The sequence below is a fragment of the Canis lupus genome, chromosome 16 (assembly GCF_048164855.1).
Source record: "Canis lupus baileyi chromosome 16, mCanLup2.hap1, whole genome shotgun sequence".
NCBI classification, from domain to species: domain Eukaryota; kingdom Metazoa; phylum Chordata; class Mammalia; order Carnivora; family Canidae; genus Canis; species Canis lupus.
Genome location: NC_132853.1, coordinates 59,387,588 through 59,405,708, shown reverse-complemented (window position 1 = coordinate 59,405,708; position 18,121 = coordinate 59,387,588). Strand labels below are relative to the sequence as shown.

The 18,121-nt window shown below is 52.6% G+C and overlaps 1 protein-coding gene and 1 pseudogene across 1 annotated transcript; one reads left to right on the top strand and one right to left on the bottom strand.

The window, feature by feature from the left end:
- The first annotated feature begins 202 nt into the window (after window positions 1–202).
- EIF4A3 (eukaryotic translation initiation factor 4A3) lies at window positions 203–11,230 on the top strand. The gene is made up of 12 exons (XM_072781898.1): window positions 203–464; window positions 2,193–2,265; window positions 2,853–2,919; window positions 3,355–3,417; window positions 3,991–4,123; window positions 4,319–4,399; window positions 6,067–6,208; window positions 6,589–6,727; window positions 7,504–7,619; window positions 10,559–10,666; window positions 10,755–10,882; window positions 11,007–11,230. Exons 1-12 carry the CDS (start codon window positions 296–298, stop codon window positions 11,021–11,023), a joined length of 1,236 nt encoding a protein of 411 aa, XP_072637999.1. The 5' UTR covers window positions 203–295; the 3' UTR covers window positions 11,024–11,230.
- Window positions 11,231–15,959: 4,729 nt separating this feature from the next.
- LOC140607267 (dual specificity protein phosphatase 5 pseudogene) lies at window positions 15,960–17,201 on the bottom strand (annotated as a pseudogene).
- Window positions 17,202–18,121: the final 920 nt, after the last annotated feature.

Below are 18,121 nucleotides of genomic sequence, written 5' to 3'. Positions count from 1 at the left end.
GCTCCCCTGGGCCACCAGCCCCGTTGCAGACAACCCGCGCAATACGCGATCCCCGCCGCTTCGGCCGTATTTATAGGGCCTGGGCGGAGCCCCGCCCCTAGCGAGATCCCGCGGCAGCTTAGACCTCGCGAGAGCAGTAGCAGCCCCCGCCCCTCTCACGCGGAGAGCGGCTCAGGGTCCCGACGCACGCTCGTGCGCACGCGCGCGGTGACGTCAGTTCCTGGCGCCGGCGGCGCGGGGCCCTGCTTCCGCTTTCCTCCGCGGCGCGCGCTCCGCTCTCAGCCGACGCGGGATCATGGCGGCCGCGGCCACGATGGCGACCTCGGGCTCGGCGCGGAAGCGGCTGCTCAAAGAGGAAGACATGACCAAAGTGGAGTTCGAGACCAGCGAGGAGGTGGACGTGACGCCCACGTTCGACACCATGGGCCTGCGGGAGGACCTGCTGCGCGGCATCTACGCCTACGGTCGGGGGCCGCGGGGCGCGGGCGGGGAGGGCGAGGGCGCGGCCCGGGGTGGAGGGCGACCCCCGCCGGGCACCCTGCGCTCGGCCTGCGTGGGTGTCGGGGGTTCGGCGGGTCGTCCCCGGGCGCTTGGGGGGCGCTGCCGCCGCGGATGACGGGCAGGGGCCGGGCCCGCGCTGCCTGGGCCCCGAGGGAGCTCCGGGTACTTCGGGGAGCCGGGATGCTTCGGGCGCTGGTGATGGCTGCGAGGGGGCGGGTGGGGGCTCCCGGGGGGTTGACCTGTGAGCCCGGGTCTGCCCCGAGGAGCCCCTGGCACGACGGAGCAGCCGGTGCCAGTAGCCCGCAGCACGGAGCGGGGTGCTCTCCAGGGCCAGGAGGAAGCGCTCCGTGGTGGGAGCCCAGGGGCTACTCGGGAGCGGCAGGCAGGGCCGGATCTCGCCCAGCGCTCTGTGAGCTGAAGAACAGCTCGCATTTTGTTCCTAAGTGCAGAGGGAAGCCATGGGGTTTGAAGCAAGGGGAGTGGCAACGCTGGGGTCTGCACCCTCTGAGTCCGTGCGCTAGAAGGGGCATGAGAGGTGAGGCAGGGGAGGTGATGACGTTGAGCCGGGGAGGGGTTGAGGATTCCCCGGGCGTTGTGAGCAGCCGGTGGGTGCTGCTGGCGATTGCTCATGTGGGGAGCCCTCGGAGGCAGGGGAGTCTCAGGGGCCTGTGAGCCACCCGGCTGCAGGTGCCGGGAGCCTGGGGAGAGACCGTGTTGGGGGTCCAGACCGGGGCGATCAGCCTCTGTGCTGACGCCTGGGCCTGGAACTCCCTTTACCCAACAGTCCCTGGTGTTAGTTACCAGGTGTAAAGCAGAGAGGGGATGGGAGGTGACAAAGCGGAGGTGAGGCTGATGGTCCTACCCACCTCTCGGCCTCCCCGGCAGCCCTGCCCAAAACACTGTTTTTAGTTTCCCCGCCTGTGTGCTTGCTTGGATGGTCGCTGTGAGGGTTTTTTAAATCATCCGTGTTACAGTTTTAACTTTAGACGGGAAGTCCGGGCTGAGTTTTAAAAGGCTACCGAAGAGTAACTAAGATATATTTTATGCACGTGAGCTTTTGTTTACTTGGGAAATGTTTTTTTTACCCTCTCCAAGTAGCCTCGTTCTAGAGTGATGTCGTAGCTGGTGAAGCTGCATCACAAGTGGAAGGAGCGCAGCGGGCACTCCGCGGAACGGCCCGAGCCGTAGAGTCATTGCTGTGGCAGACAGCACAGACAGCGTGTAGAGCTGATGCAGAGAGGAAAGAGGGGGCGGCCACGGTGCCACTGGATTCATTTTTCTTTCTTGTAGCATAAAAAGTAATGGAAATGTTAAAAGAGCAGCGCAGGCTATCGTAACGTACGCAGTGCAGGAGGAATTGAAGTAAAAGATGAGCCTTTCCCATCCATTCTCAGGAGCACCACCATTAACATTTGGGTGTTTTTTTGTTTTTTTGTTTTTTGTTTTGTAATCTAACTGGGGTCTCTGCGTTCTGCAATGTTCCTTTTATAGAGATTTTGTCTGTGCACATAAGATCTGTGTTAGTGTAAAAATACAGTTCAACCCAATTCATTCAGCAGCTGTTTCTTGAGCTTTGGTGTGTTGGACTTTGCGCTAAGAGGGGTGGACGTGGGGGCTTAAAAAAAGATACCATCTGTGTCCCAAGGAGCTGCCAGTGTCCTCATGTTAGAACTTTCGCTTTCTTTTTACAGGTTTTGAGAAACCATCAGCCATCCAGCAGCGAGCCATCAAGCAGATAATTAAAGGGAGAGACGTCATTGCTCAGTACGTCACCGGTAGAGAATGGGGTTAGGTGCTTGTCAGCTGAGTACAGCGCTTTGAGGGGACCCCTGTTCTCCCTTTCCACATATGTGTCAGTAGCCCTTTCCTCAGCTTGAGCCACGGTGTCTTGTTTTTTGTTTTTGTGTCCTTTAGAAAGCTGTCATATTCTTAGCCAGCTTCACTTACCTAGCAGCTGGCATGCAGAATGGTTTAGCATACTCTCTTAATGGCTTTATTCCTGATTTGTGTTAATTTTAAAGACTTCTTTACAAGAAAAATTATTTTTGGAGGACGGTTATAGTCCAAAATTGCAGAAGAGAATTACATTTCTATAAAAGGGAGCCTCTTTTTTTGGAGTCTGTAACACCCGTCAGGGTTATAGATCCTGCGGCTCCGACTCCCCTAGTGCAGAAGTTGCATCCTCCTGATCTTACCTTATTGCTCGTGACCCCACCCCGGGCAGTGGAGGAGGAAGCCGCTGTTCTGCAGCTGTCCTGCAGCTGTCCTTTGGAGCACTGCTGTGGTGGGGTGAGGTGAGTGGGAACACATAGCCCATCCTTTTTCACCTCTACCTGTGTTTTCTTGAACAGATCACAATCTGGCACAGGCAAAACTGCCACCTTCAGCATTTCTGTCCTCCAGTGTTTGGATATTCAGGTAATTTGCCAGTCTTCAAATGAACTTATCTTTAATCCTTGGAAATACTTTTGTTTCTTTTGTAACTGCAGTGTCTGAAAAGGACGGTTTTTAAAAATGTGTACTTAGTTGTACTGACTCAAATTTTTCATGATATTCTTAATTACACACTAATAGGAGAGCTAACTAATACTCTGTCCTAAGTTCCTTGTCAGCTAAATGGAGAGAGACATTTTTAGTGGGCATTCTTTTAGTGGCCAAGCAAGAATTCTGCCCAGTGAACCCCATGATGACTGGGTTCACACATGAACTTACATTCAGGTTCCTTTGTCTCTATTAGAAATGAGATGTATGGTTAATGCGATGTAACATTCAAGATAGATCTGCATCTGACTTCGTGCAGTCTGCCTTGAGAATACTGAGGATTCTCTGTTTTCTGACAAATTATTTTACCAGGTTCGTGAAACCCAGGCTTTGATCTTGGCTCCAACGAGAGAATTAGCTGTGCAGATCCAGAAGGTGAGCCACTGAGAGTTAGTGCTGTATTCCCAAGTGCTGCTTTCTGATTCAGGTGTAAAAGGTTGGCTGGTTGATTTAATCTAATCCTGTTTTTTTCCCTCAAATTTTACTTCCTGATTTTTGGCATAAATCATTGTTATGATTTATGTTGCTGGTTTATACTGAGTCATTTTTACTGAGTCATTTTTAGTGTAGCTGGTATGATTCCAGTATCTTTTTGCAGTCTCAGAATTGTAGTTTTTTTCAACAAAGAAATCATTTTAGTAGTTATTTTTGTACTTTATATTAAGATGTTGTTAGAATTGTTTGTGAGTGGCTAAAATTATGAGTTTTACGTATTTCCAGGGCTTTTTGTAATTAAAATGTATTTCTTTCATAAGAAACCAGTAAAGTGAACTTTATTTTGGCATGGAAGCAGGAGGTTGGGTCTTTTTGTAGTTTTATGGTGTAAACGATGGAATAAGTAGTACTTGGTATGTCGGAGTAGAGATTACCTTCACTTTGGGGAAACTTGGAGGTCTCTGACTTTGGTCCTGAGGTGAGGCCCCAGACGTGACCCTTGTTTTAATTCAGGGTCTGCTCGCTCTGGGGGACTACATGAATGTGCAGTGCCATGCCTGCATCGGGGGCACCAATGTGGGAGAGGACATCAGGAAGCTGGACTACGGGCAGCACGTTGTTGCTGGCACACCTGGACGTGTCTTTGGTAAGTGCTTGGGGCGTTACAAGAAGTGCTTGAAGGACCCAGGACCGTTTCCATTTGCTGTGCTGTGTGGTAGAGCTTGCGTGCAAGTGATGTAAGAAGTAGGCAAGAGGCCTCAGAAATGCTCTGAAAACCAGGGGGAATGGCTGGCTGTTTCCTCGTGGTCCGAGGTCTAAGGATATCAAACTGATTCCACAGATATGATTCGGCGCAGGAGTTTGAGGACACGGGCCATCAAGATGTTGGTGTTGGATGAGGCTGATGAAATGTTAAATAAAGGTAGGAGTCACGAAAGCAGAGATTTTTCTCTTGACTTTAATGTTAACACGTTCACATCGTGGAGCTGAAACATGGAGCTAACGCCAGTGTTCTCGGTGCTAGCAGATGCCCTCGTGCTCTCCGGGCAGCTGTGAACGTGAAGCTTGTACTTGGCTCTTGGGGAGCTGAGAGCAGTCACGGCCAGAACCACAGCATCTCCGCCCAGACTGGCGCAGCATTGCTTCCACATGTCTGGAGCTCAGCATAGATGGGGAGGTGTGCGGCTGAGATGAGGCGTGTAGAAATGCCTACTGTGGGTTGTGGGGGGCACAACGGTGTGTCAGGGAAGCTAGATTTATGGCAACGGGGCGTCCCATTGTCTAGAGACTGTCATTTATTTAACTAGTTGTCCTGTTAGTTGTCTAGGCTGATTTTACTCTTTTACCAGTTAATAGGATAAATTTCTAGACTGGGACGTGTACTTTCTAGGCTTTTCATGTTGTTTCTACCTGAGTGTCTGAGGACAGATCTGTGATGCCTCTCTGTGTGGCAGCTGTGGCGTTAGTCCAGCGGTGAGGAAATACATCGTGAAGATGTACCTTGAGCCCGGGGCATTGTTACGTGCAGCGACAGGCAGTGCTCCCTCGTGTCTCCCCGCTTGTCCTTTCTGCACACGCCCTCCCCTTCGGTCTCCACATCATACTGGGGGGTATGGGGTGTCTCATAGACATCGGGGTCATCCAGGTGGAGGGAGTGCTTGCCTCTCAGTGCTCATCTGCTGCACGGGTGGGACCCTCAATGGTTCTGATGTCCAGGTCCCTGGAGGCTGATGCTGTCCTGAGGGCTGCCCCCCCGCCCCTCCAGCCCAGGGCTTCTCACCTGAAGACTTTGCTCCTCAGCTGAGAGAGAGGCATAGTGACTGGGGCACTCAGGTGGCTTCCTTAGTGTCTGAGGAAGCCATGGCTTGCTGGTGGCTCCTGTGCACCTGTCCCATGGGCAGCAGTTCTCAGAGTGAGGTCTCCAGACCACCAGGGTTCACGTTATCTGGGAATTTGTTAGAAATGCAGATCTTGGGCTCTGATGTTTGGTTACAACCTCAGTCTGTGAATGGGCTCTCTTGGAGGCTGGGGACCCCCTTGTCTGGGCTTTCTCACACATACTTCCTGGCCCTGTCCTGCCCAGTCAGGCAGAGATGGGGGTGGGGTGAGTGACCTGTGGGCCAGGTCCCAACGATGGAGGTATAATTGACACGTGATGCATTAGTTTCTAGTACACAACTGTAATGATTCCGTATATACATATAGAAGATTTTTTTAACTGGAAGATTGTTTTATAAAAATCCAGATCCCTGGATTCTCTTAAATGTGGGTGATCTTTCCTCAGCGGACAGATCCTCACAGGGTGGCAGGAGCTGGGACTGGGGTCCTGACTGCCAAGAGGCAGCCGAGGTCGTGGGATGACCCAGGGCTGGGGTTCTTTTGCTCTTAAGCGTTGGCACCCAGGCCTCCGGGTGGGGCTGTGATCCCCAGAGCCCACCTGGGAGGGGAGGGGTGAGGAGCGGCAGAGAAGTGGGGCACGTGGATTTCCTGGTTCTGTGGAAGATTCCTGGGGAAACCTCACACCTCACAGTCGTCACTTCTGTGTCCAAGTGCAACCTTCAGACTCCCTGTGCCTCCTTCTGTGTCCAGGTTTCAAGGAGCAGATTTACGATGTGTACAGGTACTTGCCCCCGGCCACGCAGGTGGTGCTTATCAGTGCCACACTGCCTCACGAAATCCTGGAGATGACCAACAAGTTCATGACAGACCCCATCCGCATCTTGGTGAAGCGGTAAGAACACCCTGCTTCTGGGTGGTACAAAAACAGCCACGTAGCTTGTATTTAAGCTTAAAACATGAAAATTCTTTGTTTTCTGGTTTGAGAAACCAGCTTACATATGTGTATGGCCCCTTGGCCCAGTAATTCAAAATTTATACACCACCTGATGGTGTTTGTCCGTCTGTGTTGTGGGGGTAAAATACATAAAACAGGGGCTACCTAGTGGCTGTTAAAGGCTCAGACAGGTCAGCATGTGGCCCGAATGGCGGGAGTGCTGACGGCCGGGAGCGGCGGGGGCCGCCGTGGGCCAGGCTAGGAGCAGTGCTCGGCTTGTGTGCGCCCTCAGGTCTCGGTGAGCGGATGAGTTCACAGCACTTGTCTGTATCTTCCAGTGATGAATTGACTCTAGAAGGCATCAAGCAGTTTTTTGTGGCGGTGGAGAGGGAAGAGTGGAAATTTGACACACTGTGTGACCTCTACGACACGCTGACCATCACTCAGGCTGTCATCTTCTGTAACACCAAAAGGAAGGTAAAGCAGTAGCTGTCTTGGCTGTTCAGTGTCCTTTTGGGCAAAACCGAAGGTTGGTTCTCAGAACGCAAGTCAGCCCTGCTCTGTAAAGGCTCAGAAGTGAACAGTCGGATGTATCCAGTGAAACCGAACAAGTGTTGATGCTGGTCTCATGACTGAGGCTTGGGAGTCCGTGGTTTTATTTATTTATTTTTTTAAAGATTTTATTTATTTATTCATGAGAAACAGAGAGGGAGAGGCAGAGACACAGGCAGAGGGAGAAGCAGGCTCCGTGCAGGGAGCCTGACGTGGGACTCGATACTGGATCTCCAGGATCACACCCTAGGCTGAAGGCGGCGTTAAACCGCTGAGCCACCATGGCTGCCCTAAGTGAGGAGGAGGGAGTCCATGGTTTTAGGTGGGACCCAGGCTTCGGTTTTTGTGGGCGCCCAAGTGATGATCATCTGCAGGCAGAGTGGAGAACCCTGGCAGCTCCTTCGAAACCAGAGGGGGAGTTGGGCTGCCTTCCAAGAGATTCAAATTTAAATTTAAAATGAGAACAGTGAGAGGTTTTTTTTTTTTTTTCTTTTGAGAAATTTATATGGAACAAATAGGAGTTTTGCCCCGATGTGTGCTAGGAAAGTTAAGTTTTCTGCACGTCTAATAAAGATTCGTCTGAATTTTAAGAGCACTTGCTCTCAGTGTTCACACTGGTTCTGCAGGTGATCACGATAAAGTCCAGAACAGTCTGGTTTGGTTTCTGAGCTGACGGTGGCATCTGCTGATTTGATGTGCAGGTCGACTGGCTGACAGAGAAGATGAGAGAAGCCAATTTCACGGTGTCGTCCATGCACGGGGACATGCCGCAGAAAGAGCGCGAGTCCATCATGAAGGAGTTCCGGTCTGGTGCCAGGTGGGCCAGCTCCTCTGTCTGCACCCAGTCCCGCTGGTGGTGTTGCTCGGGCCCTCTGTCCGCATGCCTTGCCGGGTCCCCCCATGGCCCCAGGCCCTGCCTTCCCAGCTGAGGTGGGAACTGCTGCTGGTGCCCTAAGCTGGGTTAAGTGGTGGCAGCCTCTCCTGGCTAGGATGGTCGCCTTACCTAAAGGGTGTTTCTTTGTTGCCTGAATGAGGAGATTGTTCGCTCAACTTGCCATGATCTTTAACTCAATCCCACTGTGGTCAGAGGACGTGCATTGATGACTTGTATTTGGATATGCTCAGTGGCCCAGCACATGCTTATCTTTCATATGCTGCGAGTGTGTGTCTGCGGGCCGAGTGCCTTACGGAGGCCACACACCGCGTCCTGTGCCTGCCCCGGAGGTGCAGATGGTCTGCATCCTTGCCTGTGTTTCTCTTAACCGTCTCCTCAGAATTGGGGGCACCATGGGTGCAGCACTTGGAGGCTCAGTGTGCTCTTGCTGGATGTGTCCTAAGGTCGGGTCTGTGGATTCAGAACTCCTCTGTTTACGGAGGAGCTGTTCTTGTCACGGAAGCGTCTGTGTCTCCGTGGGGGTGCTTTCTCCGTCCTGCTGTGATGCACCCACAGCGGCCACATCAGGTGGTCCCCTTGGGGCACCCTCACGACCTTGGCCTTCTGTTTGTGGCCCGAAGCTGTGGTGGACTTGGTGCACAGAGCACATAGTGTGTTTCTGTTTGGGTTTTCTTGTAGTCTAGTGGTGACCACAGCCTTTGTATCAGAGCCACTGGTCTGGTTTTGTTAATGTTGACACTGGTACGTATAATTTTATTTATTTATTTATTTTATTTATTTATTTTTTTTTAATTTATTTATTTATGATAGTCACAGAGAGAGAGAGAGAGGCAGAGACATAGGCAGAGGGAGAAGCAGGCTCCATGCAGGGAGCCTGATGCGGGACTCGATCCCAGGACTTGAGCCAGAGGCAGGTAGGTGCTCAACCACTGAGCCACCCAGGCATCCCACTTTTTTTGTTTATTTGGGATTTCTTCTTGGTATTCCTTTTTCCCAGTTCTTATTTTGGAAAACGTCTGTACTGTCGTTAGTTGAGTAGCCTTCTTAGAGAACAAAGCGCATGTGTCCATCATCAGCACCTGTCGTGATGGGCACTGGGGCCGTTGTCCTGCCTGCCAGGCTGGGAGCTCTGACTTTGCTGACCTGCCCTTCTGTGGAAACTCCACAAGAGATCTTTGCTGTGTGACAAAATTATTTACTCAGTTACATATTTACCATTTGATTCTCTTTTCCTTTGTCTCTGACCTCCATTGGGGGTGGGTTTCCTTCTTCCTAAAGAAGTCTTCCTGTATTTAATTTGGGGCTGCCAGTGACAAGATGTCTGGAAGTGTTTGTTTCACCTTGAAATGCCTCCTTCCGACATCTCGAGGGAGGTATTTGCTGAGAGATTTCTAGGTTTGCTGTTGTTTCCGTTGGGAGGTCCCTGCGGTCCCCCTGCTGCCCGCTGAATGGTCTCTTTTGCTGTCTCTCCCCAGCTTCTACCCTGATGAGTATCCGTGTGGCTTTTGTCTTTTTTCCTGCTTGGCAGGTGTCTGACCCCAAGCCCAGCCCACCCTCCCAGCCTGGCTGGGGTCTTCTCCCTCTCCCCCTGGGGCTGCGTGTGTAGGTGGTGATGTGGCAGTGACCCCTTCCTGTTTTGTTTTGAACTCTTCTGGTTTGCTGTCTCTCAATACTGAGTGCTTCTAGACCAGCCGTGTTTGATAGACCTGTAAGTCAAGCCATGTGTGTAACCTGAGATTCTCTGGTAGGCTCGTTTAAACAGATAAGGAGCAGTTGAAGTTGATTTTTTAATATATTTTCTTTAACCCGACATGGCATGTCATTTCAATATTTTCAACGTGTAATTAGCGTTAAAAATACTAATTAAGGTTTGGGGATTTTTTTTGCTTTCTTTTTGTGCAAAGTGTTCAAAATCCTGTGTGTATCTTTTTTTTTAATTTTTTTTTTTAATTTTTAAATTACTTATTTATTCATGAGAGACACACAGAGAGAGAGAGAGGCAGAGACACAGGCAGAGGGAGGAGCAGGCTCCATGCAGGGAGCCCGATGTGGGACTCAGTCGCGGGTCTCCAGGATCAGGCCCTGGGCTGAAGGCGGCGCTAAACCACTGAGCCACCCGGGCTGCCCGTCCTGTGTGTTTCTTACACAACAAGAGCATCCCATTCCAGGGGTGCCTGGGTGGCTCAGTTAAGTGTGTGCCTTTGGCTTAGGTCATGATCTCGGGATCCTGGGATTGAGCCCCACATGGGGCTCCCTGCTCAGCGGGGAGCTCGCCTCTCCCTCTCCCTCTGCTGCTCCCCCTGCTTGTGCTCGTGTGTGCTCTTGCGTGCTTTCTCTCTCACTCTCTCTCTTTGTCAAACAAAATCTGTAAAATAAAAACTAAAATAAAGCCTCCTATTTCCAGATCAGGCACACAGCAGGTGCTCGTGGGCAGGCGGGCTGGTGGCTCCATGTTGGATGGTGCAGGCCTGTGGCTTGTCAGGTCCTGTCCTGGCTGTAGGGCAGAGTGGTGCGAGCTGCGTTTCACGTTTGAACAGCCTGAACCCCACATCGAAGTCAGTGACGCCACCGTGATTGACTCCTTGCTAGGCAGAAGTAAAATGTCTTGCCTGGTTATTGATGTGGGACTGATTTTCAACAAATCAAATCCAGTACAGTACGAGATACTTGAATCGTCTCATAGGATGGGGTCGCGTGGGAGCTAAGTACCGGACGTGCCTTTCCACGCGGGTCTGGTGTCGTCCCGGATGCCTCACACCTGCAGACGGGCCTGTGTGAGGGGCGACCTGATGCGTTCACCTCGTAGCCAGGCTAAAACTTTCTGACTAGGGTGATGGCCTCAAGTACCTTCTCTTTTACAGCCGGGTGCTCATCTCCACAGACGTCTGGGCCCGGGGGCTGGACGTCCCACAGGTGTCCCTCATCATTAACTACGACCTGCCCAACAACAGAGAGTTGTACATACACAGGTACGGGGGTTCCTTGTGGGTCTGCTTGTCGGCGGGCTCGGTGGCACCTTCCCTGCTGCATTTACTGAAGTGGTTTGTTCTCTTAAAGAATCGGGCGGTCGGGCCGCTACGGCCGCAAGGGGGTGGCCATCAACTTCGTGAAGAATGACGACATCCGCATCCTGAGGGACATCGAGCAGTACTACTCCACCCAGATCGATGAGATGCCCATGAACGGTGCGTGCCCCCATCACCCTGTTCTGTTTGTTCGGTGGGGGGGGGGGGGTTCTGGTGAGCCTCTGGATGAAGGCACTTCATCGTGTCTGTTCTATTCCTTAACATATGCCTTCCTTTCCCTCAGTGGCGGATCTGATCTGAGGAGCTGCTGTGCTGACAAGGCGCTGGTGACCATCTGCCTGCCCGGTGCCCCGGCTGGGACATGCTTAGGGACAGTGTCTGGGTGACGGGGATTGTGGGGCTCTCCAATGGACCCCGGGACGAGCCGTTGGTGTTCTTTTCTTACCCACATGTAAATAATGCAGTGCTGTGAGTTTTTTCATTAAATGTTTAAAACTTTTCCCATAAGCCAACGTACGTGGTTTTTTTTTAAAAAAAAATATTCCTTTGAGTAATCTCCACACCCAGTGTGGGGCCTGAACTCGCCACCCTAAGGTCAAGAATCACCCGCTCCACCAACTGAGCCAGCCGGGGGCCCTTTGATGGACGTTTCTTACGGTGCCACAGTCTTTTCTAGCACCTGCAGTGTGATCTTGGGCAACAGGTCAGGCCTTTTGCCCTGTTCTCTGGTCTCTCGAGTGGTAAATGGAATGGTAGACACCTCTGCAGATGTCCTCCCGTCGATCAGAATGATAGCACTGCAGATGCTCGGGTTGTGGACAGCTTCACCTACGACAGGTCATCAGATGATTCTGTTTGTGAAGGGGACTTCTGCTCTGAGCTCCATCCTGGAGAGACCGTGCCCGGCTCAGGGCATTGTGTGCAGGGCGTTTCCGTGCTGGCGGCAGAGACTGTTGATGCTGCGGTCGTGGCCATGGGCAGCAGCCGTCCTCAGTGCCGGGTCCCATGTCTTTGGGGCGGGAGGGAGGGAATCAGGAGGCGGAGTGAGACTGCAAGTACTTGTCTCTCGGGTGGCCACCAATGTGTGCATCAGGTGCAGAGGGACAAGGTCAGGGGCCCTGGGCCGATCCCTGGAAGGAAGGACTTGCCGCCAGCTGTACTTCTGGACTAAGCACACCATGTTACGGTAGAGGAGAAAGGGGTACACGCGGGGCGTCAGCGGTGACCGGGGAGGAGATGGCAGGAAGCCAGCTGGAAGGTAAGATGCCTGAGAAGCTGAGCTCAAATGTTGTCTAAGAAAGATAGCAACTCAGGTAGTCCCGAAAACGTCCAACCTCAGGTGGCCCAGGTGTGCTCTATGGCTAGCAAAAGTTTAATAACCCTAAGTGTTGCAAGGGTGTGGGAAACGTGGTGGTGGTGTTGATAGGTACAGACTTTCTGGAAAGCAGCCTGGCTCCGAGCAGGGGGAGCAATTAAAATTGAGGAAGTCATTTTCCCTTAAGCAGTAGTCTGGACTGTGGGTGCACACATGCATTCCCCACCGCGTACTACAGGACCGGAAGGGGGGTGAGTGCTGGGCACTGGGGGCTTACAGGGGAGCTGCAGCACTTGCATCGGTGCGAGTAGGTGGGGGATGTCGGGAGGGCAGCTGGGACACTGGCATCCCAGCCCTAATGGGTGTAGCTGAGTCCCATGGCAGCTGAGCACTGAGAGAAGCAACGGGGCTGCCACGCCCTGCCAGGCAGATGTTCAAAGCCATTCAACATTCAGTACTGAATTTTTAAATATTCAGTAGCTATTTTTAGTGATTAATAGCTAAAAAGTGGAAATGATCCAAATACCCATCCACTGGGAAGTGTGGTTAAGTGCCCATGATGAATATTATCTAGCAGGTCGGGAGCGTGGTGCTGACACCTGCCACAGCTCCGGGGAGACTGCAACCACCTGCTCCAGGAGGGCTGCCAGCCATAGGCCACGTGCTGTGTGATTCTGTTTCTGTGAGATGCCCCAAACAGGTGAATTAGGCAGCGAGCAAGCCGGTGATGGTTTACCAGGGGCTGGGGAGGGCAGCCGGGGAGTGCGTGCTCCGGGGAAGGGTTTCTTCGGGGGAAGATGGGAACGTTCAGGACTTGGATAGTGGTAGTGGTTGTGAGAGTCTAAATTCAGTAAACATCACGGAGTGGTAGGTTTTAAAGTGGTGAGTTGTGTATGAGCGGTACGTCTCAAAGATTGGATGGGGAATCGGACACCTCCTCCAGTAAAATTATACTTAAAACTGGGGATGAACAAGGGGAAAGTAACTTGTCTGAAGTCCCAAGTTAAAAGATTGTTAGATTGGGTTCTAAAACAAGACACAGCAGTACACTGCTTACAAGAAACATGAAGGCGTAAGTAAGTGAACAGTGAAAAGATGGGGGACACTTGTCACAGGAGCACAGGAACCACAGTGAGCCTGGAGCGGGCGTGTCCACTTCCGACAAAGCTTTTGCTGTCAAGAATGTCACCAGGGGCATAAACGGGAAGGTAGTTCATCAGAAACAACGTGACAGTCCTCAGTGTGGACGCAACGCAAAAACCGATAGAACTGCAAGGAGAAATAGACGAATGCACAATTGGAGTTGCCCTCAGGAACCCTGTTAGGATAAAGGCACAGGGTCCTCGGACGGTGGCTCTGGCGGGTCCAGCAAGGCAGCAAAGAGGACAAAAGTCATCCAGGTGGAGAGGAAGAAGTCCTTATGCACAGATGACCCGATCCTTCGTGTGGAGAATCCTAAGGAGTCCGCAACACAGCCACTAGCACCAGTCACTGAGTTGAGGAAACGTAGCCCTATACAAGGTCAATATTCAAAACTCACTTGTACTCCTGCGTGCTAGCAGCGAACACCTGTGGAGAGAAGGGTAAAGGGTTAAACAGCAGCTCCAAATAGACCATGTCCTGGGGACCCATCAGACGGGAGGTGCGTAAGCTCTGTGCACTGAAAATCACAGGACATCGCCGTGGGAAGTGAACGTGAGCGAGAGGTGCCGTCCTGATTGGAGGAATGGGGTGGTTCAGGTGTCGCTTCTCCCCACATCCTGCAGTCTGCACAGCCTCGATCAAAATCCCCAGAGAATTGGGCAAAAATTGACTAGCTGCTTCTGAAATGTCTGTGGGAATAGGAAGGACCCAGCAGAGCCAAACAACCTGGGGAAGGCCAGCAGTGGCAGATTCTGCCTAACAGCAGGGACACCACGAAGTTACGGCGGCCCGTGCGGCATCAGCATAAAGGCGGACTCCGCACAGCCCTGGAACACGGTCCGACATCTAGAAAGACCACAGGTTTATGGTGAGGAGTTTTCAACACGTGCTGCGGCAGTGCGGTGGGGAAGGATGCTGCTGTTAACAAAAGAGGCCAGAACGGTTGGATAGCCATGTGCACAAAACACACCTTCGATCGTTCCTTCTTAACCATGTACAAAAAGTAGCTTGAGATGTGAGGCCCAAGAACTTCCAGAAGAGAGCCAGGAGAAAAGTCTTAGGGACCGCGAATGTCGCAAAGATTTCTTTAATCGGACATAAATAATTATAAATCAGACTCCTCAAAGTTAAATCCTTTTATTGTTCAACTGGCATCGTGAAAATAAGGCAAACCACAGTCTGGGAGGAAGAAGCACGAACCCGACGGAGGTCATACAGTCAGAGCACGTGACGGCTGTTAATGTGGTGGGTGGAGCAGACCCCCGAAGATGCCCAGGTCCTACTCTCTGGAGCCTGGGACCGTGTCATGTTGGATGGCCAAGAGGAACTTTGCAGATGTGGCTAAAGATCTTGGGACGGGATCATCCTGCGTTGTCCACGTGGGCCTAAACTAATCGTGACCTTTTATTTTTTTTTATTTTAATCTTTTTATTTTGCACTATAAAAAACAACAGTAACACCCAGTAACGTACTGCTGTTCTTCACATTCATATGGATTTTAGGAAATTATTGCCTTTTCCCCTGGAGAGAGAAACTGCAGACAAAAAAAGAAGTACCGGGCAGCCCCGGTGGTGCAGTGGTTTAGCGCCGCCTGCAGCCTGGGGTGTGATCCTGGAGACCCAGGATCGAGTCCCACGTTGGGCTCCCTGCATGGAGCCTGCTTCTCTCTCTGCCTGTGTCTCTGCCTCTCTTTCGCTCTCTCTGAATGGATAAATAAATAAATAAATAAATAAATAAATAAATAAATCTTAAAAAAAAAAAGAAGTACCACATTACAAAATCTGCTCGTGGCACCACGGCTACCCTGTCAAAGGGGTGATTTTTGGTCTAAGGTCTGAAGAGCTCTTTTCGAATGACACAAGAGATGCTTTGAGGAGGCGGTGGTGAGAAAGGTTCTATATGAATGAGAATCATGCGAAGTCCAAAGTCAGGGAAGAACCCCGAGTGGAAAGGACACCCAGACAGGTCAGCGTCTTGCTACTTCAACCACCTGCCTTCACACGGGACCCAAGAAGGAGTCTCAAAACCATGTGAGGGTTCAAATAAGCATCTCGATCCTGTCCCTCCGCACCCTGGGGGGGTTACTTTCCTGACTGGGTGGTGATCAGTTTGTGCCCTAAAGCAAGAGACAGATGCGGAGACTGCCAAAGTTACAAAAGGAAGGTGGAAATTGTGCTTCCTTCAGAACAACTTGGCTTCCTAACTGCCTTTTCTCCTGGTCTAGCAACCGCTCTCTCCCACGTTGCTGTGGGTATTCATTGCCTTGCGCTTGAAATGAAAAGGCGAGCTTGGAGGTGCAGGACCTGGGCGGTCCTGAGAGGGCAGGGGGTCTGAAGTACAGTAGTCGGCACGCGCTGTGCTCTCATGATGGCTTGGCCTTCCTTCGGTCCCCAAAACCTATCCCCGCTGTACGTGTGAAGTTCGTTTGCAAGCCTGGTGACCACTCCCTGTCCCACTGGGGCAGCGGGCCAGTGAGGTGTTCACTATTGCACAGGTATGAAATGTCCACAGAGTTTAAAAAAAGCAGAATCAGGGGATCCCTGGGTGGCGCAGCGGTTTGGCGCCTGCCTTTGGCCCAGGGCGCGATCCTGGAGACCCGGGATCGAATCCCACGTCGGGCTCCCAGTGCATGGAGCCTGCTTCTCCCTCTGCCTGTGTCTCTGTCTCTCTGTGACTATCATAAAATAAATAAATAAATAAATAAAAATAAAATAAAAAAAATTAAAAAAGCAGAATCATAGTTGTTCTTGAGGCTGGGCTGGTTCCCCCATCCCGGTTTTAGCAGGATGTGGCTGTGGCCATGGGGCTCCTGCCGAGCTGGAGACCGTCGAGTGGGTGGACGTGGGTGCCAGCACCGAGGTAGGGAAGGTGCAGTAGGAACCCTGCGCGTCAGGGCTCAGTGTCTGCAAATGGGCGAGGAATGAAGAGCCGGCCGCCTCCCGTTGGCAGGAAGGAGCCGGAGGTGTGGAAGGTAGGATGTCGGACTCCTGCAGGAGCTGGAAGCCAAAGCCCCGGAAGCCAAAGTTGGCCGAGACCACACTCCGCTGCTGCTTGATGTAATCGAGGGCATCCTTCAGGCGGAACTGCTTGGCCTTCGTGAGGTAAACCATGCAGATGGTGGGCGAGCGGGAGATCCCAGCCTCGCAGTGGACCAGGACCTGCCTCCCTTTTCCCCGACACAGTCAAGTCTAGTGCTTCTTGAAAGCAGGAGCTAATGTCGGCTGTGTGGCTCTTCCACGCGGATCCATTTGTCATGTGGGTGGGTCGTGCAGGACTTGGAAGTCCGCCGTGAGACATTCAGCAGGGCTGTGATGGGCAGGTTGGCGAGGAACTCGCACTTGGGTGCATGGTAGGCACAAGGTAGAGGAACAGAAGGATTTCGATGGGGCCGCCCTGCTCGTAGGCTGGCCTGTAGCTGATGTTGAGCGCTGGTTTCCCACGCTGGCTCACGAGGGCTTTCTCGGTGTCTGCCTTCTCTTGTGAAATGGGTCGTACATCCACACAGCACTCAGGACATTCAGAGTCTCATATCCCCCTTTGAGGAAATAGACCCGCGGGCCAGCGGGCGAGTGGGGAGTGAGCTCGATGCACGTGGTGCTCTCTGCGCGCAGCTTCTGGCACTGGTGGCTGCCCTGGGCAAGCACGACCACGGCCACCCCACCGCTGCCCTCCTGCAGCAGCCACATGTGCCACCGCGGCACCACCGAGTTGAGGTTGATGTTGAGTGAGCCGTGAACGCTCACGGTGGCAGAGGCCTGGTAGGGCCCGGTAGGGGCGGCAGTCAGGAGCACCACGCAGCACGCTGCCGCCTCCTTACAGAGCATCTTGCACAGCTGGTGCCCGTCGAGCGATGTGACCTTCATGCCGCTGCCCCGTGGTCCCGCGCCACACACCCCATAGGTGCCCATGGCCAGGGTGCCTGCCGGCGAGGCACGGGAGGGCAGCCTGTGAGGCTGCGGCCAGTCCACCGACCACCAGAGCCCAGCACCAGAGCAGCCACTCAACAATTCTTTCCCTCCCTGCGTGCTCGGCAGCCCGCCCGGCCACTCGCCCCCCAGAAGCCCATCGTGAGCTTTTAAAACTCAGTCATGGAAAAATACAAAATAAAAAAAATAAAAATAAAAAATAAAACTCAGTCATGGGGGGATCCCTGGGTGACTCAGCAGTTCAGTGCCTGCCTTTGGCCCAGGGCGCTATCCTGGAGTCCCGGATCGAGTCCCGCGTCGGGCTCCCAGCATGGAGCCTGCTTCTCCCTCTGCCTGTGTCTCTGCCTCTCTCTCTCTCCCTATGTCTATCATGAATAAATAAAATCTTTAAAAAATATAAAATTAAAAAATAAAAGTCATGTCCCCGGCGTTAGTCGGGCAGAGTGATCTGATGGGCTCAACCTGCCATCGCATGGCCAAGAGGAAGAGCAGCCTCTAGAAGCCTCGAACAACGTCTGGCTCACAGCGGGTGGGGACAGGCCTCAGAAACCCGTGGAACGGAAGTGAGCAAGGAACCAGATTCTCCCCCAGAGCCCGCGGGAAGGAAGCAGCCCTGCTGCCACCCGATGAGGCTCGTGAGACCCATGCCACCCTTCTGGCCACCAGCGGCATGACGAAGTCAGTCTGTGCTGGCTTTGGCTGCTGAGTTTGTGGTGACTTGTCACAGTAGCAATGGAGAAGCAATGAGATATATAAACAACGTAATATGACTTCCTAAGAGGCCAATAGTCCAGGTTAAAAAGGCCAGAGATTTGTGATAGATCTAAATCCGTGAAAAGATGCTCGGCATTGTTGAGCCGTGGGGACGTACGCAGGGCACCTCGAGAGCCACTCTAGCCAGAACGGCTGAAGGGGAGCAGACGGCTCCAGGTGGCGGCGAGGGTGCGGAGCACTGCCTGCCACTCACCGCTGGAACGTGGCCCAGTGCAAGCACGTTGGAGAGCAGTTTGGCAG